The sequence below is a fragment of the Neoarius graeffei genome, chromosome 14 (genome assembly GCF_027579695.1).
Source record: "Neoarius graeffei isolate fNeoGra1 chromosome 14, fNeoGra1.pri, whole genome shotgun sequence".
NCBI classification, from domain to species: Eukaryota; Metazoa; Chordata; class Actinopteri; order Siluriformes; family Ariidae; genus Neoarius; species Neoarius graeffei.
In genome coordinates, this window is record NC_083582.1 from 72,385,621 (window position 1) to 72,402,357 (window position 16,737).

At 43.4% G+C, this 16,737-nt stretch overlaps 1 protein-coding gene across 1 annotated transcript in view; it reads left to right on the forward strand.

Moving 5' to 3' along the window:
- The window catches only part of ryr2a (ryanodine receptor 2a (cardiac)), a 589,347-nt gene that overhangs the window by 280,791 nt on the left and 291,819 nt on the right, over window positions 1-16,737 (forward strand). The window contains exons 22-25 of the mRNA XM_060940301.1: window positions 1,289-1,505; window positions 3,975-4,079; window positions 10,874-10,977; window positions 16,327-16,410. Coding sequence (XP_060796284.1) covers window positions 1,289-1,505; window positions 3,975-4,079; window positions 10,874-10,977; window positions 16,327-16,410 — 510 coding nt within the window. The remainder of the gene's footprint in view (window positions 1-1,288; window positions 1,506-3,974; window positions 4,080-10,873; window positions 10,978-16,326; window positions 16,411-16,737) is intronic.

Here is a 16,737-nt window from a genome sequence, read left to right on the forward strand (position 1 = left end):
ACTCTACATCCGCTGTACACGCACTTCCGCTTCCCTACTTTCCCGGTTTGGTTTGTTTTCACGACCGCCATTTTTAAAAACACGAGCGAAGATGGAGCAGCACGAAGAGCGGTTGATCGAGGAAGTGAGGAAGTACGTACATCTATACGACTCCAGTTCTAGTCATTATAAGTAACCGGAGGATAAACACTCCACTAACCACACCCACCAACTACTCCTAGTGATTTCGCGACTTCGCGCCCCCTTGCGTTGTAGCGGTGAATAACATGGCGCACGCCTATTACTCCCCGCTCAACGATAAATTACAACTGTCTGCGAAAAGCTATCTGCGAAAGCCTTGTCGCAAGAGCATGCAGAGGCCTTGAGAACGGCAGCGGTGAAAACCAGGAAGTGAGTTCAGGTGAGATGGAATTCCCGTCTCGGATCCGGATCGGCGCTGGCGTGGGAGATCCATAATCTCCGGAGTGGATGTCCGGGGCGGAGCATGACACCAAAGACATGCAGGTTAGGTTAACTGGTGACTCTAAATTGAGCGTAGGTGTGAATGTGAGTGTGAATGGTTGTCTGTGTCTGTGTGTCAGCCCTGTGATGACCTGGCGACTTGTCCAGGGTGTACCCCGCCTTTCGCCTGTAGTCAGCTGGGATAGGCTCCAGCTCGCCCGCGACCCTGTAGAACAGGATAAAACGGCTACAGATAACGAATGAATGGATGGAGGGCATTCAGATGCTTTGAATCTTGATAGTTCTGCAGGGAAAAGTCCCACATCTATGAAACATGCTTCATTTTGTCTGACTACAGGCCCACACGAGATTGCGCTGCTCAGAGCGCGGAAGCGTGCGAGTGAAAGCTCGAAGCACGCAGGTGCGAAGAATCGCAGACGTGCCAGGGAGCAAAATATTTTATTACATATCTGTTACACTGACAGTCAGCAATAAATAATGAGTTATCAGCATGGTAAAAACAATCGTAGTTCTTGCAATTTCTTCATCAGATATCTTCAGGGGACTGATTTATCTAAAAAAAAAAAAAACCTCATAGAATGTTTTCTACTCGAGCCGTGCCAGATTTTCCATACCGTTATAACACGGATTCACTCATAACACGGTCGGATTCTTTGGATCTCAAAGATAAAACTGAAGAACTACTGAGTCGAAAAGGTACTGAGACAACACGCACAGATTGATTGTTTGTAAGATGATTAGTTTTTATATAAAAGTGTTTCCACCTACCTTTTATAAGTAAGTCATGTCTGATTATAAATATGTGTTTCCTCTTCTTTCTCTGTAGAGTGCGCTTCCTTTTGGGCGGTCGTCACGGAGAGTTTAAGTTCCTCCCTCCAACGGGCTACGCTCCATGTTTCGAGGCTGTGTTACCACGAGAGAAGCTCAGAGTGGAACACAACCAGGAGTATAAACATGACCACGGCGTGACCCGGGACCTGCTGGGGCCAACGCTCAGTCTGTCCCAGGCTGCATTTACACCCATACCTGTGGACACCAGCCAGGTACACACCCCAACACTGCACTCAACAGGTGCACACTCGTAATGAAAATGTTTAAACCCATTTTCAACCCCCAAAAAGTTGGGACCCTGTGTAAAACATAAATAAAAACAGAATGCAACGATTTGCAAATCATGAAGACGTGATATTTAATGTGTTTGCGTGTTAATAGCCCCCAAGCATAACTACATCATCCCTCGTTTACCGCAATGCATTGTGGGGGATAGCCGGGGCCGGTAGTTGGGCGATATGACGGGTGGCTGATTAATTTTGCGTGAGAGCGATGTGAGAGGAGCGATTTTGCCATGGTCTGTCGTGGAAGACAGTGAAATTGGTGATTTAAAGAGGTGGAGAACATGTCGAGGGTTTACAGCAGGAAAATCGGAATCCGAATCAAGCTCGGTGAGAACGTAAGAGCCGAGACCGAGTCGACCACGCTGTACAACATCATCATCAAATCTCAGAATGCCTTGCGTACAGTATATTGCACCAGCTAAACTTGATCGAGAAAACAAATCTGTCTGAATATCGGGAATCGTACGTAGCCTCTCTGAAATTGGCTGTGGTGTTCATGGCGAAGTTACGTTCACGTGTTAGAGCGACTGCCAGGTCCTGCGACCAGGTATAGCCAAATTTATAGGCCTAATCGAGGAAAATGTGCGAACAACATAAATAATTTGTATGCTAAATGATTTCGTTCCTAATTTTGAAACATTTTGCTACGTCTAGTCAACTCTTACAGAGATGAGAATTTTCCGTGGATCTGCGAAATTCCGAGTTTTTCCCGCTGAAAATGTCATTTTTGTGAAACGTGTAAATCCGTTGAGAAAATTTTTTTTGGGGGGGGTAGGGGTCGGCGCGAGGCGAGGCTTATGGTGGCACAAGCAGGCAGGACCAACCGACCGCCTGCCAGCATCTTTCGGCAACGCTCATTGCAAAATTAGTTGCAGGTGTGATAACGGAAATCGTCATTGCTTTCTTCAATATTTATGCTAACGACAACTCGCAACGATTTCCGGCAACGTTTTGGCGCTAGTTTCATCTCACTTCTACAATTCATGGAGAAACGAGCTATACGTACACGGTTTTGATCACTTCTTAAGTTCTCGTTATTTTGGTTAGTTTTCAAAGTTACTTCGCCAATATGGCGAAAGTTTTGGACCGCAAAAATGAGGATCATGCCAGGGAAATCGATAAATCGAACGGGATAAAGAACTGTTTCCGATGGGCATGGCTCGATAGTAGCGTTACCGTGCAGATAGGGACACAAACTGTGACGACGTGCCTGATGGAACATATCCGAAAAGTGGACGTGCCGGGAAAGGTTCTGTGTATTCTGTGCTCAGGTATGATCAATTATGGAAACAGAGGAGCTAGAAACATCCAGGAGCACATCAAAACAAAAAAGCACAAAGGTACGTTTTACTTAAATTGTCAAAGATCGAGTCAGGAGGAATCTAATATATCGTTACAGTTACCTCCATTATCGCTCACGATATATATAATTATATCTGTCGGGATTTGTTATCTTAAAGTTTATAAACGTTTTAAACCATCATTGAATTTGAAAACATATATATATATATATATATATATATATATATATATATATAAAGGCGCACCCCCCTTTGAAACCCCCCCATGCACACTTTGCGTGCATTATGTCTGCCCTTGGCAGACATTTCAGAGTTTTTTTTTTAAATGTCCCATTCTCATCTCTGATCTTAAGAAATAAACTATTTTGTTGGATTTATGTGTCGAACACGGATTGAACGTAATTTTTGGTGTGTTTTACAGGGTGAAGGACTTAATAAACAGTGGATTAAATCGATACGTATGCGACCCAGATGGTGACGCATTAATAAAGTACACTGAACATTATACCGGTACAGACCCGAAAGAGAACCCTTATCGGTCCGACAGGCTCGTTCGGCTGCGGAGTGTTTCGGTGCGTTGAGAGGCAAAAGGTTGAAGATTGCTTCTTTGTTTCACAGGCTTTGGAATATCGCTCGTTTCAGACGATGAACAGCGTCGATTGTTATAATCTTCTATAACCGAAGGCCGTTCCGCAGACCGTGGAAATATCGCTGGGTCACAGTTTAAATCCGTCTTTTCCCCACCAGAGAAACGTAACCTACAAACACTTGTGCATTTCGATTCAGTTCGAAGATTTTCGTTGCGGGTTAAACTTATCCATTTCTTTCTTCTCTTCTTCTCGACTGGCAGCTGATAAAAGCTCAAATTCGGTGTTCTGTTTGTTGTGGAGACACAGTAAGGCGCACAGCAGTTCACTTTAGGTGGCATGGTTAAAACCGATTAGACACAACAATGCGGTGTTTGACAAAGGCGAAAGTAAACAATACGGCGGTGCTGACCCCGGGGATCGCCCATAATGCATTGCGGTAAACAAGCGATGACGTAGTTATGGGTTAGGGTCATTGATGAACTGTGATGAATGCATGTGTACGTTAGATTGTGTTGCCCCCTCACCTGGAGCGAATCCGAGAGAAGCTGGCAGAGAACATCCATGAGCTCTGGGTCATGAACAAGATCGAGCTGGGCTGGACATACGGCGTGGTGAGTTCAGCAAATCGTCACAAATAATGTCCGTCATCGCTTCATGATATGTAGAAACAACAAAATGATCTGTGCAGAAAGCTAAACTCTGTGTATATAAGCAAACGATCTACAGGGCTTTTGTTGTCTAAATTTGAAACTGTAATGTGTGATGCAGCTGAGATAATGATCCAAACAGATGCTGTTTTCCCACATGATTGCTGCATATCTTGTTGTAATAGCTTCTCCCAGCATGAGGACTCATGTGATATTGTGAACAGCACAGCACACACGCACGCACATATATATCCAATTTATTAGAGCGACTCTAAAGTGCTGTAAAGGGTTTGCATAAAATGAGTAAGCAGAAAGGAGGCCAGCATGTTATTCCTAGTTCAGCTCTCTGCTCTAGATACTGTAAATACTTGGCAGAATTAGATCTTTCAGGAAGTTGTGAATATGTTTAGCTCCAGTTCGTGTTGTTTCTACTCGTAGTCTTATCCTATTGTCTGAACACGTATTAAAGGAGTCTCTGGGGTCTGCACTTTCGAAAGATGATGATACACGGGGCAACTTTTTGGACAGTGTTGCCGGCAACGGGCAACTAATTAGGGCAGCAGACAGTTGGCAGCAGCCAATCAGATACGAGCAGATCTTTTGCCAGGGAGACAGACACTGTAAAGATGGGCACCGAAACATTTGCAGCCGTCACGTTTGTCTTGGCTTCAGCCTTTATTTCACTCAAGTAAGTATCACTTCTGGAACAAAACTGAATAGATACTCTGGTCAAAAGATAATTTACCGTTATTTTAAGTCAAAATAACCACATTATTCTGTTAATAATAAACACTTTTTAACCTCCTAGGGCTTAGCGGTCACATGCGTGGACAGCACTTTTTAGAAATTCGGAACAAGAATCCACATATGTGGACATACTTTTTCTCTAAAAGTACATCTTATCAAAAGATGATGCTTAGTTTTTATTCTAATCAGGTTCTAATAAGCCCAAATAGCAAAGAGAAATAAAAAATGCATGTAAAAAAACAGCTTGGGCCTTTAAAATGCTACCGTATGAGCCTCAATTACATATGCGATAGCATCACAAAAACATTGTCGTTTAATTCTCATCTTGGCAAAAAAGAAAAAAAAAGGACATGGAGCAGGAGACGCTGATGAGGAGGAAAAGGGCCTGACAGAGCTTGTGAAAAGCTTTTTTTAGATCCTGAAGTTTGTACTGTTTCACTCTCGGGTTCCGCAAGTAGCCGTGCTCTGTATGTGAATTAGCTCGGACGATAAGTTAGACAACCTCTATTGCAACTCTCAAAAAAAAAAAAATAAATCATGAGCTGCCCATCACGTTTAACTTGACGCAAGAGAGCCAACGTTATCCCGACATAGCTAGCAATAACCTTCAGCTAACTATGTTAGCAAAAAACACCGCTAGTTAGCGAAATCCCGTTCAACCTCCATGGAGCGGTGGTTAGCTAACGGCAGTTTACACTTAGCTGAAAAAAAAATCGATGTCTTTGGGTGTTTTCACACTTGGTCCCTTTCAGCCATCTAACCGAACTCAGATCGATGACTCAGCATTTTTTGCGCATATGTGAACACTCCGACCGTACCCAGACCCCTTTAAAGCGAACTGAACTGAGACCACCTCAGGAGGTGGTCTCGGCACGGTTCGCTAAAAATCAACGGTACGGTTCGCCTAATCTGCGCATTGTGAACAGAAAGCACACCGGGTTCACTTCGCCTTTTTCACTGTAGTTTAAACTTCTTCGTTTGCCGTAGTTGGTCACGTGACTGTAGCAGGGAAACTCAACTTCCTTTTGGAACGTACCAGCCGTGTTTTGTGCTCATAGATAGCTGGAATAAATTTATTTTCCTTAATCCGCACTATTTTGATCAAGGAATACAGCAGGGCAAGCATGGCAGCAGACATTTTGATTCAAGAGAAAATTACCCAGAATTCCGTGCACTGGGGGTCTGAGGGCTCTAGAGGACCTGGTGTGGACAGAAAGAGGACTGAGGCCCCATCAAAGCTTAACTGGACCAGAAAGAGAACCCAGTCCTCTTTGTAATAAATTCACAGTGTGAACACAAAAAGAACTGAGTTCTTTTTCTGTTGGTCCACTTTTTGGTCCACTTAAAGAGGACTGAGTCTGGTTCCTTTAAAGGGGACCAGGTGTGAAAACACCCTTAATTACAACCTTAGCACATAAAAATAATGTCTGTTGGTTTTCTAAGCATTTGATGAGGTAAATTCACCACTTTGGGTTCACACAGAACAACTTACCGCCATAAAAAGATACAAGTCGTCTCTCTTTTTCTTCGCGCCACTATTGGAGACGCCGCCATCTTTGCTGAAAATTTCAGAAGCTCTCAGGTGGTCATGTGAGTCACTGGTAGCACTTTGATTGGATGAGCTTAAAAAGTTGCCCAAAACTATCAGAATCATTCAGATGGAAATGATGTTGCCCGATCTCAATGGGAAAGCGTCGAAGTGCAGTCGCCCAGCAACATTGCCCAAAACGTATCATCACTTTAACTTTAAGTTTCCCGACATGGCAGAGGATAGAGGAGTTTGTGCGCTTTCTGGTTTGTTGGAAGAACAAGCTGATTTTTTAAAATTTTTTTTAAAAATCAGGTTCAACAAGAGCCTGGTGTTGCCATCATTAAAGATAAAGAGCGGCTCATACATTAAATCAAATAATTCGAATTTCTTTTGTCATAAGAAAGAGGAAAAAGAAAGGATGGTGAGGGTGCGACTGTCTGTAACTGCGATAACATAAAGGTGAGAGCAGGAACGAACTTCTCTCTCGGACGTCCACAACATTTCAATCTGTCTGAAGAGTTCAAGTGTAAAAACCAACAAGTGCCAACCAGACAAAATTAAACCATCGCCGTCAAATTTTTTGCTGACATAATGCCTTTTTGAAGTCAATTAATTCTTTCGTTTTCAATACCGTTTATCCATTGTGGGTCTCGGATATTTTTCAAGTTGCGTACGAAATTCGAATTTGCCTGTTTTTGCCAAAAACAAATTGTGGAGTTGTCAGTTTTTGCTGCCAAAGGTGATTTTTTTTTTTTTAAATAAAAAAAAGCTCTTTTATCTAAAAAAATAAATAAATAAATAAAATAAAGTGAAACACTCCAAACTATGGTGTTGTATAAAAATAATGCAGTCTTCAGGGCTCAACGTTAACTTTTTAATCCACTCGGACAAGCAGCAAGATTTTTCTCTTGTCCTGACCATAACCTTTTTATTCATATGTATTTACTATTTCGATAAAAGGAAAAGGATGAGCAAGGTTTATCAAAAAGTTGGTATAGTTATGATCATCATTCTGCTTTAATGATTTTATAATTTTTCAATAAAACTCAAACTTTAACTGGAACAATAAACAAAAAACTATCCAGTGTCCCATTCTGGTGCATGTGGTGTTCTAACCCATTACCTGATCTACAGTTTTAAGAGCGAGACTCACCCGAATTCAAAGCTTCTGGAGGAAGGAAAGTTAAATCCTGATTAATCCAGTAAAACTTGAAGTACAGTGGGGCAAAAAAGTATTTAGTCAGTCACCAATTGTGCAAGTTCTCCCACTTAAAAAGATGAGAGAGGCCTGTAATTTTCATCATAGGTATACCTCAACTATGAGAGACAGAATGAGAAAAAAATCCAGAAAATCACATTGTCTGATTTTTAAAGAATTTATTTACAAATTATGGTGGAAAATAAGTATTTGGTCAATAACAAAAGTTCATCTCAATACTTTGTTATATACCCTTTGTTGGCAATGACAGAGGTCAAACGTTTTCTGTAAGTCTTCACAAGGTTTTCACACACTGTTGCTGGTATTTTGGCCCATTCCTCCATGCAGATCTCCTCTAGAGCAGCGATGTTTTGGGGCTGTCACTGGGCAACACGGACTTTCAACTCCCTCCAAAGATTTTCTATGGGGTTGAGATCTGGAGACTGGCTAGGCCACTCCAGGACCTTGAAATGCTTCTTACGAAGCCACTCCTTCGTTGCCCGGGTGGTGTGTTTGGGATCATTGTCATGCTGAAAGACTCAGCCACGTTTCATCTTCAATGCCCTTGCTGATGGAAGGAGGTTTTCACTCAAAATCTCACGATACATGGCCCCATTCATTCTTTCCTTTACACGGATCAGTCGTCCTGGTCCCTTTGCAGAAAAACAGCCCCAAAGCATGATGTTTCCACCCCCATGCTTCACAGTAGGTATGGTGTTCTTTGGATGCAACTCAGCATTCTTTCTCCTCCAAACATGACAAGTTGAGTTTTTACCAAAAAGTTCTATTTTGGTTTCATCTGACCATATGACATTCTCCCAATCCTCTTCTGGATCATCCAAATGCTCTCTAGCAAACTTCAGACGGGCCTGGACATGTACTGGCTTAAGCAGGGGGACACGTCTGGCACTGCAGGATTTGAGTCCCTGGCGGCGTAGTGTGTTACTGATGGTAGCCTTTGTTACTTTGGTCCCGGCTCTCTGCAGGTCATTCACTAGGTCCCCCCGTGTGGTTCTGGGATTTTTGCTCACGGTTCTTGTGATCATTTTGACCCCACGGGGTGAGATCTTGCGTGGAGCCCCAGATCGAGGGAGATTATCAGTGGTCTTGTATGTCTTCCATTTTCTAATAATTGCTCCCACAGTTGATTTCTTCACACCAAGCTGCTTACCTATTGCAGATTCAGTCTTCCCAGCCTGGTGCAGGTCTACAATTTTGTTTCTGGTGTCCTTTGACAGCTCTTTGGTCTTGGCCATAGTGGAGTTTGGAGTGTGACTGTTTGAGGTTGTGGACAGGTGTCTTTTATACTGATAACGAGTTCAAACAGGTGCCATTAATACAGGTAACGAGTGGAGGACAGAGGAGCCTCTTAAAGAAGAAGTTACAGGTCTGTGAGAGCCAGAAATCTTGCTTGTTTGTAGGTGACCAAATACTTATTTTACTCAGGAATTTAATTAATTCATTAAAAATCCTACAATGTGATTTCCTGGATTCTTTCCCCCCATTCTGTCCCTCATAGTTGAAGTGTACCTATGATGAAAATTACAGGCCTCTCTCATCTTTTTAAGTGGGAGAACTTGCACAATTGGTGGCTGACTAAATACTTTTTTGCCCCACTGTATAAATTAATTTAAAGAAATGACACTGAAAGAAAACAAGTTGGACATGATAAGGGTGACAGAATCACGCTGTGAATTAAAATAAACCATAAGTGAGTTCGGCACTGTCGTAAAATTCCCGCCAAATGTTTTACGACAACATTTGTGATGGTTAAAATGAACCATACAAAAGAAAAATACAATGAATGGCCGAATGAAGTGAAGATTCACCACGGATATTTATTTTATTGAGGTATTTGATCGCATTTCTCCGATTTCAGTGAATTCAGAGTCGTCGTCTCCTTCTTCTGGCTGCTCCCGATTAGGGGTCGCCACAGCGGATCTTTCGTCTCCGTTGCTCCCTGTCTTCCGCATCCTTCTCTACCACGCCTGTCACTTTCATGTCCTCTCTCACCACATCCATGTATCTCCTCTTTGGCCTTCCTCGTTTTCGTTTGCCTGGCAGCTCCATCCTCAACATTCTCCTTCCAACATGCTCTGCATCTCTTCTCAGGATGCGCCCATACCATCTCACTCTCATCTCTCTTAGCTTCATTCCCAAGCTCTGCACATGCGCTGTCCCTCTGATGTGCTCGTTCCTTATCCTGTCCAACCTCCCATCGCAAACCTACGCATCAGAGTCTAATAATCTATAATTAGATCTTATGATGTAGTTATTTTTGCGCGTACACACACCTGCTGTACTCGGCTTTCCCGCAATTTCGTAAACAATAACGTGGCTGGATCACTGAGGAGCTTGAACTAGTTTTGGTTGGAACTTTGATGTAACTCTTGAATAATTACTATAAAAATTGTGATTTTCAACAAATATTCGGCAGATGAGGATTTGGTTGTCCCGGACAGTCGGACAACCGTTAATGTCGAGCCCTGCTCTTATAGATGATGTGGGTAAAATGCATCTCAGACATCCTGATGAGGTTTAAATCCTGTTTTAAATGCATTTAAGGTAGATTCACACCTGCATGGGTGACGGATAGACATGGCGAAGGACAGAGACACAACCTGAGTACTGGATGTTTGTTTGCGACATTAAATTAATATTGTTAATTGGTCAAGTACAAGTCTCTGAATATCTCGAGCTGTTATATGCAACATCCCTGTATTCCACTTCCTGTGAAATCAATCCCCCTTTCTGTCTCCGCAGTGGTGGAGCACAGATTGGGTGGCAGCTTTGTGATTGGTTCTGTGATCTATTATTGTTACAGCTAATTAAAGTCACAGCATGATCAAATGAAGGCTTACTGCCTCCTCTCTATCTTTCTGCCTTTTTTCTCCCCTAATACCGGCAACATGTACTGTCTCTCTCTCTCTCTCTCTCTCTCTCTCTCTCTCTCTCTCTCTCTCTCTCTATCTCTCACTATTCCAGTGCAGCTCCTGAAGTTGCCGTGCTCTGTGTTTTTCTTCCACTGACACACCTGATTCACTTCACAGGCAGTCTCTTAATTAGCTTCTCCAGTGTGTCAAGTACAAGACCACGCAGATGCCCACCTATAATGCAGTTCTTAGGAGTTTTTAAGTTTGAGCTTCATTTTACTCGACTCCTTTCTTCGGTTTAACCTCAGTTTTGTTTTCTTTGAAGAAATAGGACAGCGTTGCAGTGTTTGCCTGCACGGTTTGCTGCTGGATTACCCATAATGCACCACTGTCTCCGTTTGTCCTGCAGGTAAGGGATGACAATAAGAGGCAGCACCCGTGTCTGGTGGAGTTCTCCAAACTGCCAGAACAGGAGCGCAGCTACAACCTACAGATGTCCCTGGAGACACTGAAGTACGCTAAACATGCCACGTAATGTAATTAGCGTTAATAATTAATAAATAGCAAAGGAATTTAATCAAGAAGATAAATAAATCCCCCCCCCAAAAAAAACTGCTATTTCAAACATACAGATCACTCGATCACATAAATATAAAATATGCAAATATAACACAAACGTAATAAATTATAAATCGGTAATTACAAATTTAGTAAAATTAATCGTAAGTAAATTCACATACACATACACCTCATCATTGTAGGCTTGACTTTAGTCATATTTACGGTATTCTTTTTAAATGTAATTAATTAATTTTGAAAATCGGCACGATCGGCAATTAAAAGCGACAAAATGATCAAATGTAAGCGCGGCTTTGAAATTAAATATAAACACAAATTCAAGCACTGAGATGGTGAGTAACGTTCTCAGGAGCACCTGAGGACAACAGGCTGGTACGCACTCCTACACACTCTGCACTTTTACACTTTACACAGTCCTACACACTCCTCTCTCTCTCTCCCGGTTTGTATTCACACCCACACTTGTGGACACCAACCAGGGACACACCAGTTACACACTCCTACACACTACATTTAGATGTATTCCATCCATTTAAAAGAGGCAGCCACATATGGGGACGACCACATACCTGGGACTGGACGAACTAGTAAATTAGCACTAACCAGTGAGAGATACAGTTGTGGTCAGAAGTTCACATACAGTGATATGAATGTCAGGGCAATATTTGGGTTTTCAATAATATCTTTGAACTGTTCTTTTTCTGTGGCAGAATGATTGTACAGCATACAGCTTTAATAAAAAAAAAATACACGAGAATTTGGTGTACAAGTTTTAATTTTCTGAAATCAACACAGGGTCAAAATTATACATACAGCGTCAAATATTTACATACGCTCACTTAGATTATTAATTCGGAGGTGCTGAAACTTCCAAAATGTCTCTTATCTTGCCAAGGCCGAGGTCTCTTAACTTCCTGTTAGTGATCATGATTGACTACAGCTGGTAGCTTCTCTGTGCCTTCGTAAAAACGGTTTGTTTACAGCACTCACTGGATTGACCAGCACACAGTAAAATGGGAAAGTCCAAGGAGCTCAGTGCAGATCTGAGAAAGAGGATCTTAGATATACACAACTCCGGAATGTTTCTTGGAGCCATTTCTAAACAATTGCAGATCCCAAGATTAGTTCAAACAATTGTATCCAAGTTATTGTGAGGTGTAGTCACTTTGCCAAGCCACTTTGCTTCAAGAAAACCCAAACTGTCACCCTTAGCTGAAAGCAAATTGGTTTGGATGGTCATGAACAACCTGGGAACCACCATGGCACAGCCCTGCCATGAACTGGAAGCTGATGGATCACTGTCTACAGTTCAGATCACCATGGACTAAGAGGCTGCTATCCAAGAAATAACCCCCTGCTGCAAAATTGACACCTTCCAGCTTAACTAAAGTTTGAAGCTGACCACACGGACAAAGAAAAAGCCTTCTGGAGGACAGCTGTATGGTCAGATGAGACAAAGATTGAGTTGTTTGGCCACAATGACCACCATGTACAGAGGGACACTGTACCAGCTGGTGGTGGTGGTAGGATCATCATGCTCTGGGGCTGTTTTGCTGCCAGTGGAACTGGTTCATTGCACAAAGTGGATGGAATAATGAAGAAGGAGGACGACCTCAGAATTCTTCAGCATAAACCATCAGAAACGTAAACACGACTTGGGAGTTACAACAGGACAATGAACCCAAACACGCATCAGAGCTGGTTGTGGAGGATAAAGCAGGCGAACATTAAGCTTAAAACAAGTCCTGACTTCAACCCTGTTGAAAATATATGGACCGTGCTTATAAGTCGAGTCCATGCCAAGAAAAAAAATAAAACAAAAAATTTGATTGAACTCTACCAATTCTACCATGAAGAGTCATGAAACATCCGACCAGAATTCTGCCAGAAGCTTGTTCATGGTAAACAAAAATGTTTGGTCAAGGTGAATCTTGCAAAGAGACATTTTACCCAAATATTAGGTGTGCTGTATGTATAATTTTGAGCCTGTATTGATGTCAGAAAACCCAAAGAAAATTAAAGCTTGTGCACCAAATTCTAGTGTTTTTTTTTTTTTTAATTAAAGCTGTATGCTGTACAATCATTCTGCCACAGAAAAAGAACAGTTCAAAGAAATTACTGAAAACCTAAATATCGCCATGACATTCATATCCAAGATGACATATGTATAAGTGTGAGAACGTGCATATGCATGATACCGTGTAATGGACTATTTATTCCTGTTTTGCCATCTAGCATTCCCGGTATCGGCTCCGGATTCATGACCCTTACCAGGATAAAGCAGTTACTAAAGACGAGTGAATGAATGAATGTTAATATTTAAGTGGCTTGCACAAGAGTCCAACTGTGTCATCTTGGTGGTGCCAAGAGATGACCAGGTAGCCCAGTGTCTTAATTAAAGCCGAGTCACTGCTGTGACCTCTGTTCCACCTCAGATTCCGTTAGAGCGTGCATTGCATCAGGAGTAAAAGTGATCCACTCTTACTTCCAGTGCCTCGCTTGGACGCCATGTTGTGAACGTGAAACGTGATCATATGACCGCGTGATGCAAACATCCTGGTTTGTAGAAAATACAATTCAACCCTTTGTGGTCATTTTATTGCTGTCTGGATGTGAGCGTTTTATCACTGAGGAGACATGCATGTAAAAACCGATTACTCACGTCCCCCTGGGAAACTAATCCAGTCCGAGTAGAGCTTTGCAGAATAACAAAGGTTGCTGGGATTTACCTGCAAAACGTGACATGAATCTCATCTCATCTCATTATCTCGAGCCGCTTTATCCTGTTCTACAGGGTCGCAGGCAAGCTGGAGCCTATCCCAGCTGACTACGGGCGAAAGGCGGGGTACACCCTGGACAAGTCGCCAGGTCATCACAGGGCTGACACACAGACACACAACCATTCACACTCACACCTACGCTCAATTTAGAGTCACCGGTTAACCTAACCTGCATGTCTTTGGACTGTGGGGGAAACCGGAGCACCCGGAGGAAACCCACAGGGAGAACATGCAAACTCCGCACAGAAAGGCCCTCGCCGGCCCCGGGTCTCGAACCCGGACCTTCTTGCTGTGAGGCGACAGCGCTAACCACTACACCACCGTGCCGCCCTGTATTTTTAATATCAAAATCAAATCAAAGTCCTTCCCACGCCATGTGGCGCATAGGGCGGCGCCGATCTCCGTAGCCCTCGGCCTCTCGCCTATTACATAACTAGGGTTACAGTGGGGGGGCGGGTCCTCTGGTAACCGCGAGAGTTTGACTCCCCACTCGCATCTGTATTGCAGCGTGCCTTGCCAGACGGCAGTAGGTACCATTTTTATGATGGTCTTTGGTACGACCCGACCGTGAGTAGAACTCGCGATCTCCCGATCGAGAGGCAGACATGCTAACCACTAGGCCAACTTGCGGATTTTAATTTAATTGCTTATCCAGAACACTGCAGCCTGCCTGGTCAACAACCTTCCACGTTACCTCCGCTTGCTACCCTGCACTGGCTACCTATCGTAGCTCGTATTAAATTTAAAACATTGGTGCTAGCTTACCAGGCTGTCAAGGGGTTAGGAACCGCATACCTCCAGACACTGATCTGCTCCTATACGCTAACCAGATCCCTACGCTCCATTACGACTGGTTGCCTGGCCCCTCCTCCTCTCTGCTCCCGCCCAGCCTGATCAAGACTGCTGTCTGTTCTGGCTCCCTGTTGATGGAATGGCCTTCCCTTAAAACACAGACTGAATATCCACCTGTTCAGGCCGCACCTCTCCCCTGCTTCCCTGCCCACTGTGTAACTTCATATCGGTCTAGACCAACCCAGGCTGTGCACTGTCTAGCCTGGGGTTCTGTCTAGCCTGGGGTTCAGTCTAGCCTGGGGTTAGCCGCTAGGGCTTTATTTTTCTCTGTTTAGTTGTGTTTTGTCAGCTCATTTGTATGGTTGAAATGTTTTGTTGACCTTGGCTGGTTGCTGAGTGTTGGTACTTCAACAGAATATTACACCAAGTGTTATTCAGTCTCTTCTTCAGTCGGCGCGAGAACTTTCTTGTCTAGAAGCTCAGCGCTTCTTGTACCTGACTTTTGTAGCTGTTTTACATCGCTCTGGATAAGAGCATCTGCTAAATGCTGTGTAATTGAATGTTTTTGAACACATCTTTTCTTTACAGCATTTTTTTTTTTGCATGTACTTAAGAGTTTTGCAGTATGGTGCTATTGTCAGGATGCAGGCACTTACGGATGCAGGCGCAGGGGAGAGCGGGTGCATCGCAGACTGGAAACCAAATCCAAAGCATGAGCCAAAAGACGTAGTCAGGATCGAGCAGGGGTCGGCCGATGTGTGAAAGGATTATCAGAGAATAGACGAGCATTCAAAGTCGGAAGTAAACAGGAAACTAGGTCAGAGTCACGGGCAGTCGGGAAGTTAGTAAACGGCTTGGTGTGATCGGGTACAGAGACAGAACAATACTTCGCAGCGAGCATGTGCGTTTGTTGTGTTTAAGTAGCATGGCTAATTACTGAGGAAATGGGAAACAGGTGCACCTTCAGAATTCTGGAGAGGAGGGGCGCGATGGCACTTCAGAAGTGCAGTCCGCAGCGGCCATGTTTGGATACCACTCCGAACTCCGGCTTTTGTCGTTGATACTGACAGCTATATGGACATATCTTGAAGAATTTTGTCAGATAGGCAAAATTCGTGTTAAAAAATATTTCACCACTCAAAGATAAACTTCATATCTTCACGCCACCATGCAATACGTTCCATTTGTTATTTCATGGGTGGCACGGTGGTGTAGTGGTTAGCGCTGTCGCCTCACAGCAAGAAGGTCCGGGTTCGAGCCCCGTAGCCGGCGAGGGCCTTTCTGTGCGGAGCTTGCATGTTCTCCCCGTGTCCGTGTGGGTTTCCTCCGGGTGCTCCGGTTTCCCCCACAGTCCAAAGACATGCAGGTTAGGTTAACTGGTGACTCTAAATTGACCGTAGGTGTGAATGTGAGTGTGAATGGTTGTCTGTGTCTATGTGTCAGCCCTGTGATGACCTGGCGACTTGTCCAGGGTGTACCCCGCCTTTCGCCCGTAGTCAGCTGGGATAGGCTCCAGCTCGCCTGCGACCCTGTAGAACAGGATAAAGCGGCTACAGATGATGAGATGAGACTTTTATATTCAGTTGCAAACCATTTAAAAGGTTCGGATATACAGTATAATAAATCAGGTTTACAGTTCTCGACAGGTTTTGTCACTGTTCTGGAGCAGAAGCTTATTGTAACATTGTGCTGCGTTCTCTTGCTCCTGCAGGACTCTGTTGGCATTGGGTTGCCATGTTGGTGTTGCGGATGAACGAGCCATGGAGAAAGTCAAACATCTCAAGCTCTCGGCCAAGTGAGTGTCTGTCTTTTTTTTTTTTTAAAGCAAAGTTTCTACTGAATTTGTGCAAATTGGAAAAAAAAAGCTAATTAGCAGTATGTGATAAAACATCTTAAAGTAGATTGTCTGTATTATAGAGTACAGCCAACATGTTTCCTTAAAGTGCTGATGACACGAACATGACTCTATGCAATTTCTTAAATAAACTATACAACATGGCAAACATGTTAGATTTCTGTTATAATTACGTGAAAAGAAGCTGTTGTTATGCGAATATCCAACTTTTAATTGCACAGCGCAAGAAAACTGGGTCCGTGGCTCGCGGCCATGTTGTGACGTCAG